This window comes from Dromiciops gliroides, chromosome 1 (genome assembly GCF_019393635.1).
Source record: "Dromiciops gliroides isolate mDroGli1 chromosome 1, mDroGli1.pri, whole genome shotgun sequence".
Taxonomy (NCBI): domain Eukaryota; kingdom Metazoa; phylum Chordata; class Mammalia; order Microbiotheria; family Microbiotheriidae; genus Dromiciops; species Dromiciops gliroides.
The window spans coordinates 281,303,005-281,330,705 of NC_057861.1; the positions used below are offsets into that span (position 1 = coordinate 281,303,005).

At 37.5% G+C, this 27,701-nt stretch overlaps 1 protein-coding gene across 1 annotated transcript in view; it reads right to left on the reverse strand.

Moving 5' to 3' along the window:
- Positions 1-27,701, reverse strand: part of SLCO5A1 (solute carrier organic anion transporter family member 5A1) — a 190,565-nt gene that overhangs the window by 85,481 nt on the left and 77,383 nt on the right. Inside the window, exon 4 of the mRNA XM_043991309.1 lies at positions 7,342-7,553. Within this exon, the coding sequence (XP_043847244.1) occupies positions 7,342-7,553 (212 nt within the window). The remainder of the gene's footprint in view (positions 1-7,341; positions 7,554-27,701) is intronic.

Sequence of the window (27,701 nt, forward strand, 5' to 3'; positions counted from 1 at the left end):
TGTTTTTTTTTAGTGAGGCAATTGGGGTTAAGTGACTTGCCCAGGGTCACACAGCTAGTAAGTGTTAAGTGTCTGAGGCCGGATTTGAACTCAGGTACTCCTGACTCCAGGGCCGGTGCTCTATCCACTGCGCCACCTAGCTGCCCCAGGTCAAAGTATTTTTAAGCTTTAAAGTCTTCTGATATTTTAAAGGGATGGGAAAAGCAAGCATACCCTAACTGGAACGATGTTTATAGTAATAATAATGATAATAATAGTACATAACACTTTAAGGTATACAAAACACTTTACAAATATTATCTCATTTAATTCTCACAACAATCCTGTGAAGTAGGTGCTATTATTATCCCCATTTTGCAGATGAGGAAACTGAGGCTGAAAGCAGTTAAGTGACTTGCCCAGGGTCACAAAGCTGGTAGATGGCTAAGGCTGGATCTGAATGCAGAACTTCCTGACTTAGATTCAGCACTCCATTCACTGTGCCACCTAGCTACGTAGGTGTATGCATCACTTATTCTATAGTCTAAGTCTAATAAACCTTATATGTGCATTTCCTTGAACGTGTCAATATGTCTTTGTCTTTTACTCAATGTAGCTTTCTTTGTCTAATTCCAGCTGTATGTTATAAATAAACAAAAGAAAACTTATAAAAGACCACCCTAGAAATGATCACCTACACTTAATTGCCCCAATCTTTCTCCTCTCCTTGGAAGATGACAATTATGTAGAATAATTGATAATAAGTTCTATACCGCCACTGTCCCCAACCTTCTCTTCCCTTGCCCTCCTTCACATACAGACAGGAGCATGCCCTGCTCTTATATAGTGCATTACTGTTATTAATAATAATATCTTAGGAATAGGGACTGGACTAGTTATCTCATTAGGGTAAAGAACTTATTACTGGGGCAGCTAGGTGTCGCAGTGAACAGAGTACCGGCCCTGGATTCGGGAGGACCTGAGTTCCAATCCAGCCTCAGACACATGACACTTACTAGCTGTGTGATCCTGGGCAAGTCACTTAACCCTCATTGCCCCGACCCCCAAAAAAATCAACTTAAAGAATGTATTACCGGGGGCAGCTAGGTGACGCAGTGGATAGAGCACCGGCCCTGGAGTCAGGGGTACCTGAGTTCAAATCCAGTCTCAGACACTTAACACTTACTAGCTGTGTGACCCTGGGCAAGTCACTTAACCCCAATTGCCTCACTAAAAAAGAAAAAGAAAAGAAAAAAAAGAATGTATTACCAGTGCAGGCTAGCACCTTCTCTGAAACTTACATAATATTAGAGAACTGCTCTGATAAATTAAGTGATCTGCCCACAGCTACTATGTGTCAGAGACAGTACTTGAACTCAGGTCTCTGTGACTCCAAGGCTAGCTCTTTAAGAAGTCATACTGCCTCTCGATTCATAAAATGCTAATGACAACAATCAAATTGACAATTTTTAGTCCCACAATCACCACAAGGGCAGATAACTTTTATTTTCCTCCAAAATTTTAACTCACTCACCACACACTTCAGTGAACAATAACAGTCTTGGTTATGAAACAGACCCTTCACAATCCCTAGCCACAAAACCAGCTTGTTTATTTGAAATTTACACTGATCAATGTCCCTTTTCATCCATGCAAGTATGATACAAACTTGAATGCTCTTTCCACACTTAGAACATGAGGAAAGTAGCCCCTCTATGTTATTTGAATCATAGTTTGTAGACTCTGTTAACAGTCACTCTCTGCCTCCTTCCTTCACAAATTATATTTTCTACATCAGTGGGGCTGTCTTAAGTTGTAAATGTGTAAAGGACAGGTATATGTAATTCTTCTTATCAAGCCCATGCCACATGTAATACTTTCTGATGACAACACAGAGGATGGTGATTAGACATCTTTACTCAAGCATAGTGACAGGGTCCCTAATGGCCATCTCACATGTGGCTCCTGGATTCGGTGTAGCCAAGAACTCCAAAACTCCTCTGTACTCCACTGTAAAAATAGAGTGTACTTGAAATAGAGAACCTATAAAGAAGAGCCTACAAAGTTTTGTTCAAATCATTAACATAAGTAAACATAAAAACATAAAAGATCACAAATAGATAAAGACAGGAAATTAAAGTTTTATAATCATCAAAAGTAAGTAACTTAGAAAAGTTTTAAGTAGCTGTACTGTCGAGATGTGATGGCTTCAAGGATTATGGGCTCAACTCTCAGAAAATTGATCAGGCATCCTTAATGTTTTAAGTGCTACTTTTAGTTCATAAGATATTAAAGCAACCGACATCTTGTAAAGGGCTCAACCTTCTTATATGTAGCTGAAGCAATAACACTCAGAATCACACCTTCCTTTTTTACCACATTTAAAACAGCTTGTGTATGGCACAATTTACAAGGTATAGCTAGAAAAATGATCATATCAATTGATCATGAGTGTCCCACTCTTTGTGTTAACTCTAGGGATCAAAAAGAGTCTTTGTAGCTTCCAAAGGTGCATATGAAATTCAACAGCAGTTGATTTTACATTCACTGATATTTCTTTATCAGTAATTCTAAACAGAAATTTAATTATATTAGATGAGACAATTGTTTGTTATCTCTTTTTTAAGGTAGCACATTCAATACTATATATGTCAAATTGTTTTCTTTTTAAAGTCAGCATGGGAAAACTCGCTGTGGGAGGGGTTGTAAAAATACAGGGACACTAATTCATTGCTGTGGAAGCTATAAATTAGTTCAACCATTCAAGAAAACAGTTTGAAATTATGCAATAAAAGTTACCAAAGTATTTGTATTTTTTGGTCCCAAAATTCTACTATTAAAATTATTGTTATACCCCATGGAGGTTATTAACAGAAAGAAAAGACTCGTGCAAAAATATTCATAGCAGCATTATTTGCAATAACAAAATTTAGAAACAAAACATATGTCCAATGATGGCTAACAAATTATTGTTATTACCTATGTATGTAATATAATATTATTGCACCATAAGGAACTTCTATAAAAAACTGACTAAAATTCTTGGAATAAGCTTGAATATCCCTTGATACTCAATTACTTTAATGGCAACATGGCCAGAAGGAGAGGAAAAAAAATTTAGGATTAAGAAATTTAAAAGGCCAGAAGTGTCTACATTACCCAACAGACTTATGCTTGGACAGTATGAATTCTATAAGAAGAAACTTAAAATGTGCTAGACATTGTGTGTTCCAAAGAACACAACAACATGAAATTGGCTCTAGATGGGAAATAACTGATTACAATATGGGGGGGGGTCATTTTAGGACTACTTGCCTTTATAGTCAAAGTCAAAATTCAAATCTAATGAGAACATGGCAATGAGAACTATTATGCATTTCTAACAACTGTAACTTAACCCATTCAAAAAAAAATGTTTTAAATAAAGAAAGGATAGTAAAGGCAGTCATTCTGATTATCATCATTTCTTAAATAATACTGCAACAAAAAGAATAAAACTGAGAAATAAGTGTGAAGAAAGTCTGATTTGAAACTCAAGTAAGACAGGTCATCCTAAGAGTATTGATAGGTAAAATTGGAGGGAGGACAACAATCAGATAGAAAATGGAAAAAAAAAAAAAAAAGAAAATGAAATTAATTTCTCAGTGCTTCTATGGCTGTCTATTCACATTATTGATGACACTGGGACTCCCATATTTGGACTCTAACCTGTCAAAATTCCAGAAACTATAAGTGAAAATCAAAATGATACTTTAAAGGATGAAGCTGACAACTGTACTAAAGCAAGTATACACTGAAAAAAATCAGTGCCAGAGAAAATAGAATTTGGAAAGCATTAAAGGCCCAATTTAAGATATTCCAAAGCAAGGAAAGAATCTACGTGCTTTAAAAAATTATAAAGTTACTTTTTCAAAAAAAAGAGATTTAGATGTAATCAGCAAATGGCTTGGATATTTTCTTTCTCACTTGTTGATGAGAATGATATATAAACATATTTAGGATATCCTTCCCTAATTAAAATATGAAGAACAAACTTTTGCAATTATTTTCTACAGCAGACCACAACTTTAGGGTCATATAACTGACTGCAAAGTGTTTGAGAATTTGGGAAAATGGCACCAATGTTTTCAACAATCCCAATATGCTTACATCTTTTTAATATCAATACTCTCCCAGGGTGTATGTGAATCATAAAATAATACAAACTCAAAAGAATTAAAATTGTAGCTATTACAATATCCCAACATGTTTGCTGTTGAATAAAGAAAAAAAGTTGGGGCAGCTAGGTGGTGTAGTGGATAGAGCACTGGCCCTGGATTCAAATCTGGCCTCAGACACTTGACACTTAACTAGCTGTTTGACCTTGGCCAAGTCACTTAACCCCAACTGCCTCACCAAAAAGAAAAAGAAAAAGAAAAAAAGTAACTCAGTAAAACCAAATGAAATCTTGAAAGCTCTCCTATAACAAGCTGTCTCCCATAAATATATTAAGATCATACAAACTATATTCCAGAACATACAAAATTCCTGGATAGATGCAACTAAAGAGAAAACTATTCAATGATCCTCTGATTACCACTGTCAATTTATATATAAAACAGGGAGATATATACTCACCAAAGGTGTGTGCCAATATCAAAAAGTATATCTGAAACTCTAAATCTGGTGAAAATGAATGTTGACAACTACCCTTACATGTAACTGGAAAAAATAAAATAAATGTTTGTTGCAAAAAAAGGATATCCTATACAGAGTAGAAATAGAAGAAAGATTCCCTAGAGATTTTGAGGTTCTCCAGATGTTTATGTTTGTGGATGATATTGTGATGATTACATTCAGCTGCCAAAATACTATAGAAGTTTCTTAGTGAGATCCATAGTCATTAATACCACTACAAAATGTTTCAGCCTGACAATCCATGATGAAAAGAAATTAAATAATTGGAAAGTGCCTAGTGTTCAGACTATGGTATTCAGTTGGATAGATAAACCATTGGGTTAGTCCATTACTACATATCTTAGACATAATATAGGCTCAGAATTGAATAGAAGGAAGAGAACAAGCTATCTATAGTTATATTTTTAAATGCTCTAGGTCATTATTGATTGGAGAAATGTACATCAAAACAATTCTGAGGTTCCACCTCATACCTATCAGATTAGATAACATGACAGGAAAGAAAAGTGACAAATGATGGAGTGGATGTGGAAAAATAGGGACATGAATGCACTGTTGGTGAAGTTGTGAACTAGTCCAGCCATTCTCAAGAATAATTTGGAACTATGCCCGAAGAGCTATCAAACTGTGTACACAATACCACTACTAGGTCTGTATTCCAAAAAGAACAAAATAAGAAGTCAAAGGACCTATATATACAAAAATATTTATAGCAGGTCTTTTTGAGGTGGCAAAGAAATGGAAATCAAGGGATGCCCATTAAGTAGGAAATGACTAAACAAATTATGATATACAATTGTGATGGAATATTATTGTGCTATAAGAAATGAAGAACAGAATGGTTTCAGAAAAACCTGGGAAGATCTATATGAATTGACACAGAGTGAAGTGAGCAGAAGCAGATCATTGTACATAGTAATAGCAATATTGTTACAATGATCAACTGTGAAAGACTTGGATACTTGGATAAATACAATGATTCAAGACAGTTCCAAAGGACTCATGATGGAAAATGCTGTCCACCTTCAGAGAGAGTACTGAAGAATTCTGAGTGTAAATTGAAGTTATCATTTTATTCACTTTATTTTTCTTGGGTTTTTGTGACACAGATAACATAGAAATATGTTTTACATTATTTCATGTGTATAATTGATATCTTATTACTTTCTTCCTTGATGAGTGTGGGAGGGGTAGAAGGAGGGAAAGGATTTAGAACTCAAATTGCTTTTAAATGTTAAAGATAAATGATATTTTTAAAAGAAACTCATTGTAGGTATAAATATTTTATTACAATAATAACAATAATGACTTGAATATAGATGGCATAAAAAGAATATCTAAGAAATGTATGAGTGGAAAAAGAGGTGGGCTAGTTGAATACCTGGACTGAGTAATAACAAATTCTCAGTTCAAGTACTATCCAAAAGTTAAAGGACCTAGAGTTAGCTCTCCATTGTGTTAGATAGATTCCATGCCATATTTTTTTTTTTTTTTGCAGGGCAATGAGGGTTAAGTGACTTGCCCAGGGTCACACAGCTAGTAAGTGTCAAGTGCCTGAGGCTAGATTTGAACTCAGGTCCTCCTGAATCCAAGGCCAGTGCTCTATCCACTGCGCCACCTAGCTGCCCTCCATGCCATATTTAAGAAAGAATGTGCACAAGGATGGCATATGAGAGCTACAATTGTAATCTGTACAAGGAACTTGATACCTACATCACTGATATCCCACATCCATTAATGTCATAGAATAATTGAAGTTAAAATGTAACTAAGTCCTGAGGATAAAAATATGAAGAATATTAAGTAAAAATATTCAGAAATCCACCTCCCTTATACTTCTCTGAGGTGGACAGTATTGTTGCCTTCATTAGAAACCAAAAAAGGGAAACCCAAAGAGCTTTTGTTCTAGACTAATAGGGAGAAAAGTAGGTGTGGGAATTAAGAAAATCAAAATTGTAATGACCAACAAACCTGCTTTACTCATTCTAACTGCCATGACTTTTTATTTAATTCTAGTTCTTTGGTACAAATTTTGTCATTTAAATGTTTTTAAATGCTATCGCTGAGTCAACCACTGTTAATATTCCTACATAATGTAAATATTTGCTGTATTATCTATCAATCAAATGTTGCTTGATTCTCTTAAAATTAATTATGGAGTAGGACAAAGGCTCATGAAGGGGTAGCAAATGATTAATTTACAAGTCACTTGGATTAATAGATATTTTATTAACCTCAAACCACTGGATATTAAGAGTAGATTTCTGACACATTAATTTTTTAAAATTTCTTAGTCTATATTTCTTATCCTTATTTAGTCTATATCTTTAAAAATATAAAAGAACTGGCACATAATAAATGTTATTTAAGATCTCTGAAATAATCTCAACTCATATTTTAAAAAGACTCATGTTTGAAGCCTAAATACATTAGTTATTTCTGTATGTTACAGTAGGATTATAGGATTAACTGGGAGATATAATTTTTAAGCAATATTACATTTAAATAGACAAAAAGTCACACTGGAAAGTATGTATTTTTAATCCATATATTTCTCTTAAGTTAGGTACGTACTACTTGACGTGGTCAAAATCAACAATCAGAGGTCTCTAATGCGTGTCTGAATGCACATAGGTTCGAATACTTTGAATTACTCAGCCTGTTTCTCTGAAAAGGATCCTTTACCTTTTACATTCTTTCCAAATGCCATAGAAGAGGCAACTCCTTCTTGCTCTCTGCTGCTTGATTTCTCCTTCATAATCTCATCTTCCTCATTGGAAGCATCATCAGAGGACTTTTTCTTTTTCTTATGTCGAGGTGGAAGCTTCTTTGGGAAAGTAAACATTGGGAATATGACAAGAAGCATTGCAATGGCGCAAAGGAGAAATCCACTCCACCTACAAATCAAGAAACACAAAGAGCCATTTATGCTTTAGGTAGTATGAGGGGTGAAGCAAGGAAGAAGACAGAGCAGAAGTGATAAAAACTCTAAAGAGAACCAAAATAATTTATCTTCATAGATCAACAGCTAAAAAGAAAAAAAAAACTAAGCTAACTGGAGAGAAAGGCTTCTCTTGTTCTGTAGCACAATTAATGGCAAGCCTACCCAATAATGTCAAAAGTTAAACACTCTAGCCATCCTATTGGAATGTTATACTATTGAATAATATTTTCAAAGAACCTAATTAATGTGTTTTTCTCTGTGCTATCATCTCAATGGAAGTCCAATGGTAAGTCGCCAAACAAAATTAATCTTCCACTCCACTCCTATTCCAATTCCACAACATGACATGGAGGTGACTCTGGGTTCTCAAGGCTATGCCAGCAGAGTGAAATCAATGTAATATAGGTGGCCAAACTCTATCATTATTGGGAGTTTTTTTTCCTAAAACTTCCCTGACTCATTATCCCCACACCCACTGTCTCCCTTGAAAACGTCGGTATCTGACTTGGGCCTCCTTTCAGGGTCTTCCCTGGGAACATCAAAATTTAGCTCATATCTTTCCCTGTGAAGGTCCTCAGATTCTCATGCCTATGAAGGCATGGGAATGTTGCAAACCACACCAGCAGCTATGCCTCCACCAATGCAATTGCTGGTCTCTTTTTTAAAACTGGAAGACAGTAAGGAAACTACCAAAGAACAACTTTTTAAAATCATTTCTCTTACAACATATGGGCTACTGTAGACACAGGACTTCTACCAGATTGGGGCGGGGGGAGGGGGGACAAAATCATTTTTTAAAAGTGAGAAAAGTGGGGCAGCTAGGTGGCGCAGTGGATAGAGCACCAGCCCTGGATTCAGGAGTACCTGAGTTCAAATCCGGTCTCAGACACTTAACACTTACTAGCTGTGTGACCCTGGGCAAGTCACTTAACCCCAATTGCCTCACTAAAAAAAAAAAAAAAAAGTGAGAAAAGTATAGAAGATAATCTCTGAAGAAATGTTAGAATGTGAGAAGAAAAACAATAACAATAGCTAGTATTTTTATAATACTAAAGTTTCAAAAAATAACATAATGATAACATATTTGAGCCTTACAACAGCACTATTGTTATCAACATTTTACAGTTGAGGAAAATGAGGCTTGAGAGAGAGTAAGTTTTCCCAGGATCACCCAGCTAATAAGACTCTGGGGCAGAATTTAAACTCAGGTCTTCCTGAGGCCAAGTCCAATCACGTATCCACTCTGCCACCTGGGATATGAAGTGCTTAAGGACTTCAGCAAAAGAGGAATTAGTGCGAACTGCAGTATAGCAAAAATCTTCTTGGTGAAGGATTTGAGCTCAATCTCAAAGACTGGATAGGATTTAGATTCTGTCTATATGTAAACTGAATATCACCACGCTACAGTCACAAATTCTTATATTCATTCAGAAGTACTTTAAAAAAAAAATACTCAAAATCGGGGGCAGCTAGGGGGTGCAGTAGATAAAGCACCAGCCCTGCATTCAGGAGGACCTGAGGTCTAATCCAGCATCAGACACTTGACACTTACTAGCTGTGTGACCCTGGGCAAGTCACTTAACCCTCACTGCCTGGCAAAACAAACAAACAAAAATACTCAAAATCCCCCTAGTAAGTTCCTCTTTCAATCACCTATCACCTACTATGTGCTAGACAGTGTGCTAAGTATACAAATATAAAAGTGAGATAGTCTTTGCCCTCTAGAAGTTTATATTCTACTGGTATCATAAGTATGGTCAATGAAGCCTAAAAATCAAATATAATGCCACAATGATATGTGGGAATGGTGGTTCCCAGGAATGAAACTCATTCACCCTCCATCTGCTCCTACAGACTCTTGTCTCTAGGCCAACATTTCTTTTACTCCCACCCCATTCCCCTTCTTCTTTCTTACAGGTCTTAGGAACCGGCCTGCCTGATCTCTTCCTATTATAATACATGTCTTCCCTCTGACCAAAGATTTTCTGCTCCCTGGCCCACTTCTGCAGAAGTGAAATATGATTCCCAACTTCTCCCCTGTTCTCCTGCTCCTGGGTAAGCACTGCAGCCCTTCTGAGATTTCCTAGGGGATTTTGCTTTAAGTAACTACAGAGAAACTTCGGAGATAAAAATAACAAACATTAGCAAGTTACACAGCTATAAAAGGTCATAAAGCTTTCATAATAAAAGTTATCTCAGGTATCCACTGGAGTGTAAATATATATGGTCTGATCTCAGCTCCTTCATGAACTCCTCATTCATGTCTCCCAAGAGTCAGTCATTCTCAGCCTCTTTGTCTATTAATTATTATTCATGTATATAAATTGTTAATAGGACTAGTGCCCCTGGATCATATTCTTTCAGTAAGGAAAACACTGGGCGGCTAGGTGGCGCAGTGGATAGAGCACCGGCCCTGGAGTCAGGAGTACCTGAGTTAATCCAGCCTCAGACACTTAACACTTACTAGCTGTGTGACCCTGGGCAAGTCACTTAACCCCCATTGCCTCACTAAAAAAAAAATAAATAAAAAATAAGGAAAACAACATCCAATATTCCATCCCCTAAACCCCTTTGTTTCCTTCAGCAGACTCTGTATAGGGAAGACAAAGACGAACACAGGCGCTCTCACAATTCAGTTACAAAGAACCAAATTTAAGGTTTGCAAAGCACTTTACATTTATTGTCTCTTTTAATCCTCACCACAGCCCTGTGAATAAATAGCACAAATATTATTAGACTAATTTCAAAGATGAAGAAACTGAGACTCGGAGACGTAAACCTGCTCATGGCTGGGAAGCCTAGATTTGAATGCTCATGTCCTAATTCCAAATCCAAACTGCTGTTTGGCCACATAGCTCTTACCATAAAAGAAAGAAAATTCCAGGTTTATATGTTTATCTCCATGCCCCAGTTGCTAACACTTCCTTCCCAACGCTAAAAGCAAACAAAACAAAAACTTGCTTTGTATTTCTTTTATATATACTTATTTATATGTGTAATGATTGGAATGACGCCACCTGCTGGCGACTCACTGTAGAAAAGCTGCGCCATGAGGTGAACGTCTCTGAGGGCAAGACCGTGGGTCTTTTCTTTGGCGTCAGGAAGTGACGTTTGCTGGTGGGAGAAAGAAGGGGGAGCCTGGCGCTCTGACTCACTCTCTTTTCCTGTGGACTCTGGCAGAGAGTGGAGCTAGAAATGCACTCTCCCTTTAATAGATAGATGAATGTAGGCCTTTCTTTTTCTCTTTACCAAATTCTTATTCTCCTTAATAAATGCTTAAAAGCCTAACTCTTGCTAAAGCTTATAATTTATTGGCGACCACTCATTAGATATTTTAGACAGACTAGCTTGAATTTTAGCTTTAACGTATGTGTACATATTTTCTCCCCAGATAGAAAGCAAAATCGATGCAGGGCAGCTAGGTGGCACAATGGATAAAGCACTGGCCCTGGATTCAGGAGTATCTGAGTTCAAATCCAGCCTCAGACACTTGACACTCACTAGCTGTGTGACCCTGGGTAAGTCACTTAACCCTCACTGCCTCGCAAAAAAAAAAAAAAGAAAGAAAAGAAAAGAGAAGGAAAAAAAGGAAAGCAAGATCAATGAAAGCAGACTCTTTCATTTTTTTCTGTATCCCCAACTTCTAGCATGGTCCCTGGCATATGGTTAGGCATTTGCTAAATGCTTGTTCATTAACTGATATATCAATATCTCCCTGTTTCACATAATAATAATAACTCACATTTATATAGTACTTTAAAGTTTGGTAAAGTACTTTACTATCAACAACCCTGTGAAGTAAGTAGTGTAATGATTGGAATGATGCCACCTACTGGAGACTTGCTGTGGGAAAGCTCCACCATGAGGAAAATGCCTCAGAGACATTGTGGCTTTTCCTTGGCATCAGGAAATGACGTTTGCTCATGGGTGCTGTCTATCAAGGCTACCAGCCAATCAACTTGAGGAGCTTCCTATTTTCTGGGAGGAGACAAGAAGGAGGAAAGGGAGCCTCCGCAGAGAGCTCTTGCGCTTTTGGGTTCCTGACTTGGTGGTGGTGGCGGCGGCAGAGGACTTCATAGGAAATTTGAGGAAAGATAGGAATGCCAGGCTGTTGGAATTCCGTTCTCAATCTTTTTCTTTCTATTTTTCAATAAACCCTTAAAAACCTAAACTTGTTTATCAGTAATTTTAGTCAGTTTCCCCCAAAACTGGGGGAACAGATTAGAATCCACATTTAAAATCTTAAAATACACAGTAGTATACTATTAGCATGGCACAGTGGATAGAGAACCAGCCTTGAAGCCAAAAAGATCTGAGTTCAAGTCCTGTCTCTGACACATACTAGCTGTGTGACTCTGGGTAAGTCCCTTAATCACAAATATTCCAAGGCAACTTTCTTAAGAATTTAAATTTCATAGAAGGTGCCAATCTATCATCCAGAAGGATCCCTATACCAATTAAATCCCGGGTCCAAGCCTACAACCTGTCCTCTATACAAATGAGGAAACTGAAGGACAGAGAAGATGCCTTAGCCATTAGCACACAGCCAGTGTCTGTAAAATTCAAACTCAGGCTTTTCCACCTTCTATTAATGACGCCACACTTGTTCTCAAACAGCAACAAAACAGGATCAGTCCCAGACACTAAAAACAATCGTTTTCTCTTTAATTTGTTTTAATGTATCTGAAGATACGTTCTAATTGTGAGCATGGATCAGCTAGAAGAAATACGTATGCAAATTTAGAAATGGAAACACCTCTCATAAATTCCCTCTTTGTCAGTCACTCTTAATTCTGGGATTCTACCAGCCACTTCAAAAATGCTTCAGTGGATCCGTGTTTTCATCCATTATGGGCACTCCCTCCACTGGTGAAAATCACAACCCACCCATGTCTTCTTCTCTTGTAAGATTCTCATCTATATTCTCCCATGATCCTCCACAGAAGCCATCTGACCTTTTGAATGGTCTAAAAACTGTGGTATTCCTAGTACTCTCTGCTTCTTTTAATGCTCCTCCACCACTGTGACTGGAAGTACAAGGAAGTCACATAGAATGAAGAATATTTTTTTTTAATTTTTCTTTATTTTATGGATCATCAAGTCAAAAATTCATTGCCTAGTGACAAATTACTAATAAATCTCTCACTATTTAGCTAGATTGGTTCTCAGTTGTTTCAGTCACCAGGACTATACTTCAAGTGTTCCCAGCAAAGTAGAACATGCTAGAGCTTATGGTCTCTCCATAAAATCTTCAAGAGCCTAGAGTGCCTTGCACACCATACTGAGGCATCTTGGGGGGAAAATATGCAATTGTAAAGAAATATTCTTATAAAGGTTGCTGATATTTGAAGTTTCATATCTTAGTCATGATTGTATTTTCCAAATATCACACACACTTTCAAAATTTGTACTTGTATATATTTTGTATTTATTTATATGTGAATGTGTTATTTCCACTGTAGAAGGTAAGCTCCTTGAAGGCAGGAACTAATTTGTTTTTGTCTTTGTATTCTCAGCATCTAACACAGTGTCTGGCACATAGTAAGCGCCTAATAAATGCTTGTTAATTGACTAAAGGTTTCAAATTAAGTCTGAGACTACTAGAACTTCTTAGACAACTGGGAATCAAAAAAAAATTTTTTTGAGATTGTTTCATTATATCACCCAGGCTGAAAATGCAGTGACCACTCATGAGCCTAACACCACCAGTGTCAGCATAGGAGCTTTGACCTGCTCCATTTCTGCCCTGAGCCTGGTTGCCCCTTCCTGGAGGATCATCATGTTGGTAATGTACTTCCAGTGGACCTCCAAACAGCTTTAGCCTTGGCATAGTTCCGAACTCTCAAATTTGAACAATCCAACAGCCTTAGCCTCCCCTAATAGCAGAGATTACAGGCATGCACCACCATGCCCAGCTCCAAAACGATATCATTAAAACAACACTATTGATAAGTTACATTGCTGACATTTTTCATGTTGTGACAGGCCTCAGTAATCATAGATTTAACAGTGCTAAAAATGAACCAAGAGACACAAGTACTTTAAAGAGTGGGAGGGAAAAATTGTCCTCTTTTACTTTAGTATGAGAGAGGCTTCACTATACCCTTTTCTTTAAAAGTTATAAAAGCTAACCATATGATTCCAAGAAAAGAATACAGGAAACAGTTAAACACTTACAAGCCACAGGCATATATGGTTAATTTTAACATATAAAACATATTATCTGTTCATAAAATGATTCTCACATAATCTAAAGGAGGGTCATTATTGAAATATAATTTTTGGTCAAAAATTGAATAGGAGGTGGGGTTTTCATGTGTAATCAAATTAAGACAAAAACACAGATTGTTTAATATTTTACAATGGAGAAAATCTTCCCTTCTCTCATTTCAGCTAATAAAATAGTACCAGAGATTTATATTTGAAAGAGGCCTTTTAAAGGATTAGAAGGATCTAACATGAAGACCAGAAAGTATTAAGTAAAAATATAGCAGCATTCACTTTCTGAACCCCAGGAAAAAAAGGAAATAAGATTCAAATATGACATATAAAACATCTATAATATTACAATAGGAATATGTGTGCATATGTAATCATAGTAAAGAAAAATAAAAGAAAGATTCCAAATAGAAATTCTCATTTCTAAGCAGGATAAAGGTATCTATATAATTTTAACAGTAATATCCTTGGTTTCCCACTTTGGAAGTTCACTGTGTCCATCCATGTTATGGTTCATCACATTTTTTTTTTTGAGTGGGGCAATGAGGATTAAGTTACTTGCCCAAAGTCACACAGCTAGTAAGTGTCAAGTGTCTGAGGCTGGATTTGAACTCAGGTCCTCCTGAATCCAGGGCCAGGGCTTTATCCACTGCGCCACCTAGCTGCCCCTTATCACATATATTTTGATAAACAATAACAAAATCATAATAAGCCAAATCAACTTCCTCCCAGCCCAATAATATTATGGAGCAGTCATAGCAAGGATGAGTCCCCTACCTACATGTACTGAGAAATTTACTCCATCTATTTTTACTCATTACAATAGAGCCCAGTATTAACAATGGTAGCAGTTCTAAAAGCAAGAAACATTTACATCTGCTGTTCCCTCAAGATTTTTTCCTTCCTCTAACTTTCTTGTATAGCCTGGTCCTCTCTCTCATATTTGACTCCTTCTACCATCAAAAGCCAGAAAAGAGCAATATCTGTCCAGCTCAATCTCCTCTTTCCCCAAATTCTTCAAGAGTTAAGCACAGTCTTCACTAACTGCTTTATGTTTGTCTTCTTTAACACCACTTTCCTGGTGGTCCTTTCTGAGCTTTCCTTTTCTCTTTATTTGTCCTGGTGTTCTGTTTTCACTAACCAATGATTTATTTTGACTGTGATTGACCTCACAGGTCCAGGTATATATGAATTTATCTTTAACAGATTTTATTGACATTTGTTTTTATATCACCTAGATTTCCTCTTAACTCCTCTTCCTTTTCCTAGAGATCCAAAGCAAAGACTTTTCAAGAAAAGAAAAATGGGGGGGCTCAGTGGATAGAACACCGGCCCTGGAGTCAGGAGTACCTGAGTTCAAATCCAGCTTCAGACACTTAACACTTACTAGCTGTGTGACCTTGGGCAAGTCACTTAACCCCAATTGCCTCACTAAAAAAAAAAAAAGAAAGAAAAAAGAAAAACGGAATAAGAGATAAATAAATAAGACCTGACTTTATAGGCAATATTCCTTACCTATAGACCCTTCCACCTCTGCAAAGGTATAGGGGAGAATGTCTTCTCATATCTTTCCTTGGGAGTGATTTATTCATTTCTTTTGTTTTTTTAAAGTGAGGCAATTGGGGTTAAGTGACTTGCCCAGGGTCACACAGCTAGTAAGTGTTAAGTGTCTGAGGCCGGATTTGAACTCAGGTACTCCTGACTCCAGGGCCGGTACTCTATCCACTGCACCACCTAGCTGCCCGATTTATTCATTTCTACCAAATAGAAATTACTTATGCTTAATCTTTTCACATTGCTGAGAAAACTGAGGGCATTCTTCCTAAATTCCCTAATCTACCATTCTCTTTATCTCAAAAGTTCTTGACATGATCCCCCACTCTTTTCTCCTTTCCTTAAGTCTCTGACCATGTTACTCCACCTTGCCAAGGCCAACCCCTATAGGTGTGTCTTTGATGCCATTTCCTGCTATCTTCTCCAAAAGATCACAACCTTAATTATTTTTTCTTTCTCTTGAACCTTCACTTCTTCCTAAATAGAGGTTCCTTCCCTACTGCTTTCAAACATGCCCAAGTCATTTCCATCCTTAAAGAAACTTCACTACACCCTTAAGTTATCATCCTAAATCTCTCCTCCCTCTCAACCAACACTGGTTGCCTCTCCTCCCGCTCCTCAACATTTTGCAATCTGTCTTCTGACTTCACTATTCACCTGAAACTGCTCTCTTCAAAGTTACTAATGATCTCTGAATTGCTAAAGCTGATGGTCTTTTCTCAGTCCTGATCTTTCTCTCCTGCATTTGATACTGCTGACCACCCTTCTCCTCTTACATTGCCAACTTACTTCTTACTTTGCTGGTTTGTTCAGAAATATGCTCTTTAACTGTGAGATCCCCAAGACTCTGTCTGAGCCTTCTCTCTCTATTTTCTCATTTGGTGACCTCATCAGCTCCCACGGGCCTAATTATAATCTCTATGCAGATAACTCACAGATCTATATATCCAGCCCCAGACTTGCTTCTGAATTTCAGTGGCTGGTATCCCCAATTTATGTGCTATTGAACATCTCAAATGGAATGTCCTGGAGACATATGAAATTCAAAATATCCCCCCAAAGCACTCTCATTATCTTCCTCCCCTACTCTAAACTTTCCTTTCTGCTGAAGTCACCATCATCCTTCTAGTCTCCCTGCCTCTTGTCTCTTCTCACTCAGTCCATCCTTGGCACAGCTGCCAAAGTGATTTTCCTTAGGTATTCATAACACCATTCTAATCCTCTACTCAATCAACTCTGGGGCATCTCATTGCCTCTAGGATAAAATATGATCTCTTTAGCTCTTAAAACCCTTCACTACCTGGCTCTGCTGCAGCCCTCTATGATAGAGCCAAACTGTCTTTCTTTCCATTCTTTACATCATACTCCATCCCCTTTCTCTGTGCCTTTACAATAGCTTTTCCCTGTGTCTCCAATGCAAATGGGCAACGAGGTGATGCAGTCAGCTAGAGTGCTGGGCCTGGAGTCAGGAAAAACCTGAATTCAAATCTAGCCTCTGACATGTAGTAGCTGTGTGACCCTGGGCAAGTCAATCCTGTTTGCCTCAGCTTTCTCATCTGTAAAATGAGCTAGAGAAGAAAATGGCAAACCACTCCAATATCTTTGCCAAGAAAACTCCACATGGGGTCATGAAAAATTGGACATGACTGAACAACAAAATACCTCAAATGCATTCCATGCCCACCTCTATCTCATAGAATCAATCTCTTACTTTAAGAACTCTGAAACCCAGGCAATTTATCAGCATCAGCCTCCCCTGATAGCAAGAGATTACAGGCATACAGCAGTATGCCAAGCTCCCAAACTAAATTATGTTTTCTAGTAAGCTTTTCCTAAGTCCTCCCCAACTGCTAGTGCCTTCTCTCCCAAACTAACTTGTATTTAACTCTTTGTATTTATTCTATATATGCATATGTATTATATAGGCATAAATAATTTCCACAGATAAAAATTAATATATCATTCCAGAGTAGGCATATGAGAAAATATCTCCCCCTCCTCCTTTACAGAGGTGGCAGGGTCTGCAGGTAGGGAACATTGCCTATAATGCCAATTTTTATGTGTGGTCTTCTTTTTTTTCTTTCTTTTTCTTTTTGAAAACTGTCATGGGTCTCCAGGAAGGGGATGGGAATCTGGGTGATATAAAAAACAAAAAATATAAATATAATCTATTATTTAAAAATTCATATATCAATAGCATTTGGTTGTTGTGTCCTTTGTTCTCAAAGACGACCATGACATTGAGGAGATGTCATGACTTGCAGTGAATTGGATTTAAGTGAGGGAGGGCTGTGCAAAGTCAACAATCTCGCTCTCTCCTCCAGGACCATCTGGGTCCAGTGGCAAGACATACATCAGGATGACTGGTGATAACCTTGGATGTTTGAGGCAATCTAGGTTAAGTGACTTACCCAGGGTCATATAGCTAGTAGCATCAAGTGTCTGAGACTGGATTTGAACTCACATCCTCCTGACATCAAGGTCAGTGCTCTATTCACTTCACCACCTAAATGCTCCAGTAGCATTTGGACTTGTGATGTCAGTGACAGTCAAAATAAATCACTAGTTGTTGAAAAAGACCACCCAAGACAAGATGAGAGAGAAGAAATGCTTGGATCAAATGAGTATCAGGAAAGCAATGTTACAGAAGCTTCATATATGAGTGTTAAAAGCTGAATAATATATGCATATAGAGAGAGATTTATCTCTGTTTAAATTTGTGTATATGTGTGTATATACATATAAATTTGCACACAAACACACTTGTCTACCCTGTAAGACTATAAGCTCTTTTAAAATAGATTGTTTATTCCTTTGTATTTAAATCCCATACCAACAATAGTACCTGACACATAGTAAGCATTTAATAAAAGCCTTGATAGGATTGATTGATTGTAGAGATAAGATTAAGTAGGAAGTGGATCAGGCCTGTATTTTTATTATTATTATTATTATTATTATTATTATTATTATTATTATTATATGCTGTAACTACAAGTGTATCACCCAAACTGGGAGACTGCCAAGCAAAAGAAACTCCTATTAAAAATGAAATGAAGAAAGAAAGAAGAAAGAGGAGGAGCAGGAGGAGGAGAAAAATTATTGTAATTTGTATGTTAAGAGAGTTAAGTTTCCATTGATACATAGGTGCTTATAACCTTAGGACAACTAGGTGATATTGAGATAGATAGATAGATAGATAGATAGATAGATAGATAGATAGATAGATAGATAGATAGATAGATAGATAGCTTTACAATTTCAGATTTTTCCCCCTCCCTCCCCTCCCTCCTCTCCCTCCTCCCTCCCCTAGACAGCAGGTAATCTGATATAGGTTTTATATATATATACATACACACACACACACATATATATATACACACATAATAACATTAATCCTATTTCTGCATTAGTCATGTTATAAGAGAAAAAAATCAGAGCAATGATGAAAACCTCAAAATAGAAAAAAAACAACAGCATCAAAAACAAAAGAAATAGTATGGTTCATTTAGCATCTATACTCCGCAGTTCTTTTTTTTTTTTCCCTGGATTTGGAGATCCTCTTCCATCATGAGTTCCCTGGAACTCTTCTGTGCCATTGCATTGGTGAGAAGAATATAGTCCATCACTGTAAATCAACACTCAATGTTGATGTTACTGTGTACACAGTTCTAGTTCTGCTCATCTCACTCATCATCAGCCCACGCAAGACCCTCCAGGTTTCTCTGAACTCCTCCTGCTCATCGTTTCTTATAGCACAATAGTATTCCATTGTATTCATATACCACAACTTGTCCAGCCATTCCCCAATTGATGGGCACCCCCTCAACTTCCAATTCTTTGCCACCACGTAAAGAGCAGCTATAAATATTTTTGTACATGTGGGTCCCTTTCCCCCTTCTATGATCTCTTTGGGAAAAAGACCCAAAAGTGGAATTGCTGGGTCAAAGGGTATGCACAGCTTTATAGCTCTTTGGGCATAATTCTAGATTGCTCTCCAGAATGGCTGGATCAGTTCACAGCTCCACCAACAATGCATTAGTATTCCAATTTTCCCACAGCTTCTCCAACATTTATTATTTTCCCTTTTTGTCATTTTAGCCAATCTGATAGGTGTCAGGTAGTACCTCAGAGTTGTTTTTATTTGCATCTCTCTAATCATTAGAGATTTAGAGCATTTTTTCATATGGGAATAAATAGCTTTGGTTTCTTCATCAGAAAACTGCCTGTTCATATCCTTTGACCATTTCTCAATTGGGGAATGACTTGGGTTCTTATAAATTTGATTTAGTTCCCTATATATTTTAGAGATGAGTCCTTTATCAGAAGAACTGGACTCAAAAATTGTTTCCCAGCTTTCTGCCTCCCTTCTAATTTTGGATGCATTGCTTCTGTTTGTACAAAACTTTTTTAATTTAATGTAATCAAAATCATCCACTTTGCATTTTATAATATACTCTATCTCTTGTTTGGTCAAAAACTGTTCTCCTTTCCAAAGATCTGATAGGTAGACGATTCCTTTCTCTCCTAATTTACCTATGGTATCACCTCTTATGTCTAAATCGTGTATCCATTTTGACCTTATTTTAGTATAAGGTATAAGATGTTGGTCTATGACTCAGGATATTTCTTAGCAAACAAGCTGAACAAATGTACCATTTTAAGATAACTACCACTTCCCAAAGTCAATGACTACACAACATCTTTAGATTAACCAAAGGAGATGGCAGCATGAGACGGTAAAAATATCACTCAATTTAAAATCAGAAGACCTGGGTTTAAATCCCAGCTTAACCATTTACTATTTGTGGAAACCTTGGATATATCACTTAATCTCTCTGCGTCTCAGTTTTCCTCATCTGTAAAATGAGTGGATTGGACTAGATGACTTCACAGGTCCTTTATAGCTTTTAATCTGTGATCCAATGAACTATACCAACTAACCCATCAGTTTCCCTTCAAATAATGTGTCTATTTCTATGACTGCTATAAGGATCTGGAATATATGCCACAGTCAAAGGCTAAACATGACTGTGGAAAAGGCAAATCCATGAGCTAGGTTCAGAAGAATGTCCACAAGCTCAGGCATATGCTACCAAACCAATTAGTGTTATTAAATCTTCAGGAACATTTGAAGAGCAAGAACCTTATCAATAATGAGATGTTAGAACTTTTTCACAATATGAGCAGAAGTAATCTGGCCTCAAATCACATTCTGCCATGTGACCCTCACATGGATATTGATGTTTGTTGCAGCAATGAAAAAAAATGGCATAGGACAAGAAAAAACTCTAGACACCCAGAGGAGTGTGCCTTTCACCTAGAAGTACCAAAGAGGTCATGAGGAGCATTCACATCCCCAACACTAGCTATGCATCCATGACCCAAGCCAGCTATAATTCAGCTCTGTAACAAATCATATCCTTCGATAAATTTCAATAGAATATATATATGAATTTTGTGTTGAATTTTGCCTTCACCTTTTAGTGGCACAAGGCAAGTTTTACCACGCAACTCAGTAATATAATGTAAAATACTTTGTATACCTCAAAATGTTCTATAAATTGTAACTTTTATTATTCAGTGCTTAGCACAATGACTAGTACAAGGTAAATGTTTAATAACTATTTTTATTGATTAACTATTCATTTAAAAACCATTAGCTACTAAATGTCAGGGAATGGAGAAGAGGACTGCATCACTTCCCACCCCCAATCCTTGGAATCAGCCCCATGAATCTATACCACTTTCTTTTTTTTTTTTTTTTTTTTGGTGAGGCAATTGGGGTTAAGTGACTTGTCCAGGGTCACACAGCTAGTAAGTGTCAAGTGTCTGAGGCCGGATTTGAACTCAGGTCCTCCTGACTCCAGGGCCGGTGCTCTAGTCACTGAGCCACCTAGGTGCCCCTATACTACTTTCTAATCACATGACTTTGTCTTTCAAAGTTCACTATCTGGTACCTTCCTACTTTATCGCCTTATCTGATGGTTCTTTCAATTCTCCAGCCAAACTGTTTCCTTGCTCATATATATTCAACATTTTCTATCTTTTTTGTTTTTTGTTTAGTTTTGGTTTGGTTTGGTTTTTGGTGGGGCAATGAGGGTTAAGTGACTTGCCCAGGGTCACACAGCAAGTAAGTGTTAAGTGTCTAAGGTTGGATTTGAACTCAAGTCCTCCTGAATCCAGGGTCGGTGCTTTACCCACTGCGCCACCTAGCTGCCTCATTTTCCTATCTTTAAACCTTTGCTTATACTGTCCCTTATACCTGGAATACTCTATCCCCCAATGTGACTGTTGAAATATGTCCCATTTGGGGCAGCTAGGTGGCACAGTGAATAAAGCACTGGCCCTGGATTCAGGAGCACCTGAGTTCAAATCTGACCTCAGACACCTGACACTTACTAGCTGTGAGACCCTGAGCAAGTCATTTAACCCTTATTGCCCTGGGGAAAAAAAAAAAGAAATATGCCCCATTCTTCAAAGTCAGGCTCAAAAGTTCTACCTTCCATGAAGTGAAGCCCCTCACACTCATAAATAGCCTTTCTTTCCTTAGATGTTGCAAAGCATTTTATACCTTTCTAGTGAACTTATGAACTGTATAGTAAGCACCATGTTGTAGTGATTGCATGCATATATTCTATAGTCGTTACATATTTCTCTCTCCCATACACAGTTCCATGAGGACAAGAACCATATCTTCATTGTATTTTCATCTCAAATAGTAAATGATTGGTGAAGGAAGTCTAGAACTGAGATCACTTGGCCCATATAGCAACAAAAACAGTGTCTTAGCCATAAGTCAAAGTGTGCCATCAATGGAGCATCTCTAATCCAATAGGCTTGTTGAGTCTTCCTCCAACTGGCTTATTTGGTCCTGGATTCTACATGGAACAACTAAGGCATGAGAAAGGGAGGAGGGAGGGAGAGAACAATGGCACTATGGAGCTAGAATCATATAGATTTAGAGATGGAAGGGATCTTGCAAGTTATCAATTTCAACCCCTTGATTTTATTGTTAAGGAAACTATAGCCTAGAATGGTGAAGAGACTTGGCTTGAGGTCACACAGATAGTAAATGAAAGAATGGATTTCAAACTAGGGCCTCCAGAAACAAAGCCAGGATTCCTCCCACTGTATAATGCTGCCTCTCAGCTAGGGGGGCGGTGATGAAGAAAAAAAAAAGAAAAAGAGATAAGGTTACTATTTTTAAATGGGCAGATTTTCTTTAGAATTTTAATACATAGTTTTCTTTTTTCCTTTTTTCCCCACCTCCATCCCCAAAAAAGAGAATCTTTTAGAATTCCAAATCTGGTCTCAGCTTTTCACAAAACAAGTCAGAAGCTAATTATGCTTCCTTCCCCCTTTTCAACCACAGATTTACTTTAAAGGGTTGGCAGATACAGGTGCCATTGTAACAAAGAGTGGTCCATGTGTTTTTTTCTCAGAAAGATTCATTCAATGATACTTCCCACATAACCTCAAAACCCTAATTCCTCTTCCGGGCCTCACTTAAATTGATGTGAGGACATCCATCCTGCCCACCTCCCAACACAAGCTCGTATTGCATGCCAATGAGACACTTAAATACCAAAAATATTTAACTTTCTATTTTAAAAATCTATTATGTCACTATCTAGTTCCTGCCAAATACTTCAAATCCTTTTCTGGTTGGTGACTGGTCAGTGTTATCCATTTTAGATTGGCATCGCCTTGGGACATGGTCTGTCTTTCATTTCTCTGAAAAGTGCCCATGATGGTCCTTGTGAAGATGGGCACAACAATGTTATTGATTATGATTAAATCCTAGCACATAAGCTTCTAATCCTCCATAAAATATTCTGAGATATACACAGTCCTTGGCTGATCTTTAATTTTAGAAACAAAAGGCTAATCTACCTCAAATTATTCAGAATATATTCCAGAACCACTCCCAAATATACTTATTCTACTCTCTCATCCTCAATTTCATCACCACTGTTCCTTTTTTACAACATTTAATGCCCAAAAAAGAAAAAAAATTATATTCATCTGAAAAATATATATACACATTTAGTCACTCATTCAAGAACATTTTATTAAGTAACCACTGGGGACAGCTGGGTGGCACAGTAGATAAAGCACTGGCCCTGGATTCAGGAGGACCTGAGTTCAAATCCAACCTCAGATACTTGACACTTACTAGCTGTGTGACCCTGGGCAAATCCCTTAATCCTCATTGCCCTGCAGAAAGATAGATTAGATGGATAGATAGATAGATAGATAGATAGATAGATAGATAGATAGATAGATAGATAGATAGATAGATAGAAAGAAAGAAAGAAAGAAAGAAAGAAAGAAAGAAAGAAAGAAAGAAAGAAAGAAAGAAAGAAAGAAAGAAAGAAAGAAAGAAAGAACACTAACTTTGTCTACGGAGCAGTTATGTGGTGAAATGGATAGAGTTTAAATCTGGTCTCAGAGACTTAAAAGCTGTGTGACCCTGGGCAAGTCACTTAACCCTATATGCTTCAGTTTCCTCATCTGTAAAATTAGTTGGAGGGGGCAGCTAGATAGCGCAGTGGTAAAGCACCGGCCCTGGATTCAGGAGGACCTGAGTTCAAATCCAGTCTCAGACACTTGACACTTACTAGCTGTGTGACCCTGGGCAAGTCACTTAACCCTCATTGCCCTGCAAAAAAAAAAAACAAAACACAAAAACAAAAACAAAAACAAAAAATTAGTTGGAGAAGGAAAGAGCAGACCACTCCAGTACCTTTGCCAAGAAAACTCCAAATGGAGTTACAAAGAGTCAGACACAACTGAAGTTACTGAAACAACTGAACAACAACTACTACGTCTATATCCCTTTGCTAGATGCTAGGAAGAGTACCCAAAAAAAAAAAAAAAGAGTACCCCCCCCAAAAAAAAGAGTACCCAAAAAAGTACATTTTCCAAGCTGGAAAAAGAATGAATAAATACATCAAACTGCTAGAAAACAACTACAGGGCAATACAGAGGTAGTATAATTTTAAGCTGTAGTAACTTAAAACTGCCCCAAACCTTGGAACAAACAGTACACGTAATGTATACATTATCCGCAGTAAAGGAACAGATTTTAAAATATAAGAATCTATACGCATCCACAAGAGTTTTATCATCTTCAAACTAGTCACTCTGGAAGAGTATATACTTATTCTAATGACGTAACTATTACTTCAAAAAAAATTTTGGATTTTCTCTTTTTGGGACCTGGCCTTTGAACCGGTCTTGATATGAACCTTGAAGGAAGTCTGAGATCTGGGATGTACGTGGAAGAGTAAACTGCCAAACTGCATGGTTCTCTTTGCATATTACTGGTCAGAAGAAGGTGGAATTAAATTGCTGAGGCTCATTCCTATGACTAATACTTTTCATTTCTTAAGCACAATCTCTTTGCAAACTAAAGTTAGATCTTATAATAAGCTCTTATTCCTCTTTATACCTCCAGGCTCTCAAGCACCATGTTGAATTCTATGCTCTGACCCTGAAACTTCAATAGGACAAATGCCTAGTCCTCCCCTTTATCCAAAGGTTTCCACTGGATTGATGATGATGATGATTTAAAATGTTACATTTTATAGCTCTTTATATTTTTAAGTACTTTTTCATTTAATTCATTTGATTCTCATAACAATACTATCTGGTAAAAAAGGAAGGAATGGTTCTTCTTCCTATTTTACATATGAGGAAACTGAGACTCAGGAATAATGAGTAACTTGACCCAGGTCACAGTAAATGGTAAGGCCAGAAATACAACCCAGGCTCATAGTCCATCTTTCTTTCCACAGCAGCCACCTTACAAGTAACTATATTGTGCACGGAATTTTGAGAAATAAGTAAATTATCTGCTAATGTAAAATTTACTTACAATAGGAAATCCTAGTGACTAAAGCTCAAGGGAAAGCCTGGAACTCTTGGGGGGGGGGTTAGGGGGGATATAGGTGTGGAGGGGTTGGGGGGTGTAAAACAGAGATGATAATTAGACCCATGAGAGTCAATGAGGTTACCAAGAGAAAGAATGCAAAGGGAGAAGATAGAAGAGGACCTAAGACAGAATCTTGGAGAACATCCATAGTTAAAGAGTATAACATAGCAAATGAGACAGCACTGGAGACTGGGGAGGGATCAGACAGGAAGAAGACAAACCAGGAGCAGTGCCAACCACCTGGAAAATTCATTCCCTGGTAATATTGGGTAAATAATCTTTTTCCTGCTTATGTCCTAAAAAATTAAATTTAATTTAAAAAGTCAGAAGACTACCAGTGGTGCTAGCCAATTACCAAATTCATATATCAGGCTACTAGTTCCTTCACTAAAAGTCATCTCTAATGCTTAATTGTGAAATCAAGATGACTCTGAGTTCTCTCAGGTTATGGCTGTGTGATGCAAACTTAACAGATCCTAACAAGCCAAGCAAGACTGTGACTGCCACTCACGTACAGAATGTGTGTCGGCTACCTAACTAGCAGCCATGCTCAATTCAGACAACCTTATCACCAGAAGGGTGGCCATCAGCTGATGAATTTTTTAGCCATAATAATTCATGAACACACTCTAGTGAGGCATAAAAGGACTGCTGCCTACATCAGCACAGGAAATGCTGTTACCTGATGAAATCTACACTGTCTTTTTTTATATATTGAATTAAGGGTTCTACTAACTCTACTAAGGGGTTCTGCTAACTAATCTTCTGGCTTTGTTAGAAGCATAAATGCCTTCAGTAAATGATAATATGATTGGATTTCCAAAAGTATACTGAATTTCACCATCTTGCATTTCTTTTCTGAGACAAAATTCAGTCATTATTTTTGCATTGTCACTTGAAATTGATATTTTTTATCCTTCATATTAGAACATTATTTCATTAATGTGACACTAGTTCTTTGCTCATTCACCTGTCAGTTCTCTCACTATAACATATGCAAAGAACCAAACAAAATGTTATTTTAGTTATTTAATTGAAAAATTAAATAACATTTAATTGAACTTTAATGCAAATTTGATACACTGAAATCATATATTAAAAAGAACTTAGTGGGGGCAGCTAGGTGGCAGAGTGGATAGAGCACCAGCCCTGGATTCAGAAGAACCTGAGTTCAAATCTGGCCTCAGACACTTAACACTTACTAGCTGTGTGACCCTGGGCAAGTCACTTAACCCTCATTGCCCTGAAGGAAAAAAAAACAAATAAGGCAGGGGGCAGTTAGGTGGTATAGTGAATAAGGTACCAGCCCTGGATTCAAAAGGACCGGAGTTCAAATCCAGCCCCAGGCACTTGATATTTACTAGCTGTGTGACCCTGAGCAAGTCATTTAACCCTCATTGCCCTATAAAAAACAAAAACAAAAACAAAAAATAGGGCAACATAACACTCCTGCAACTGCCCCCCTTTGTTTTCCTCTTTTTCTTAAAAAAAAAAGAAAAGAAAAGAAAATCTTAAAATTTCCTTTTGAAAAATTCTTCTATGAGAAAACTGTCAGATCCATCAACATCTTGTCCATGCCAGCACTGTTATCTATAAAACACCACACTTAGGTATAAGATCTCTATAAATGTCATTATCCCACATAAAAATATTAAAACAAACTTCAGATTCCAAAATCTAAAGGAGGACCAAGGACTCAACAAAAAGAGATAGAATTCAATAAATGTGGTACAAAGACTAGAAACCACATGACAGACTGAGAGATAAATACTGGTAGGTTCACCTAGCCAACGTGTTTATGTATGTATGACCTTTGTTTACAAGGCAAGTGGGGAAAGCTAGGTGGTGCAATGGATAAAGCACCCACCCTGAAGTCAGGAGGATGTAAATTCAAATACAGCCTCAGACATGATATTTAATAGCTGTGTGACCCTGGACCAGTCACTTAACCCCGATTGCCTCAAACATCTGGGGCCATCTCCAGTCATCCTGATGTATATCTTACCACTGGACCCAGATGACTCTGGAGAAGAGAGTGAGACTGGTGACTTTGCACAGCCCTCCCTCACTTAAATCCAATTCACTGCAAATCATGAAATATTTCCTCCCAATGCTGAGCCTAATCTTAATATCTCAGCACTCATTTTCCTGCCTTATACAGGGTGGTTCTGTTTAGACCTGAGCCTCTCCCTCAAATGACTCACCAGCCTGATCAATCTGCTTGGAAATTCACACACTGCCTTCACAGACCCTATTCTTAAACACTGGCAATGGTGGGTCTGGAGAAGGCAGTGCCTTCCCTTCTCACAATCCTTAAGTAATTCCAGTTTTAGCCTTTTTTTTTCCATCTTACTCTGTCCTCAATGAAATTCCATTCTCATTCCTACT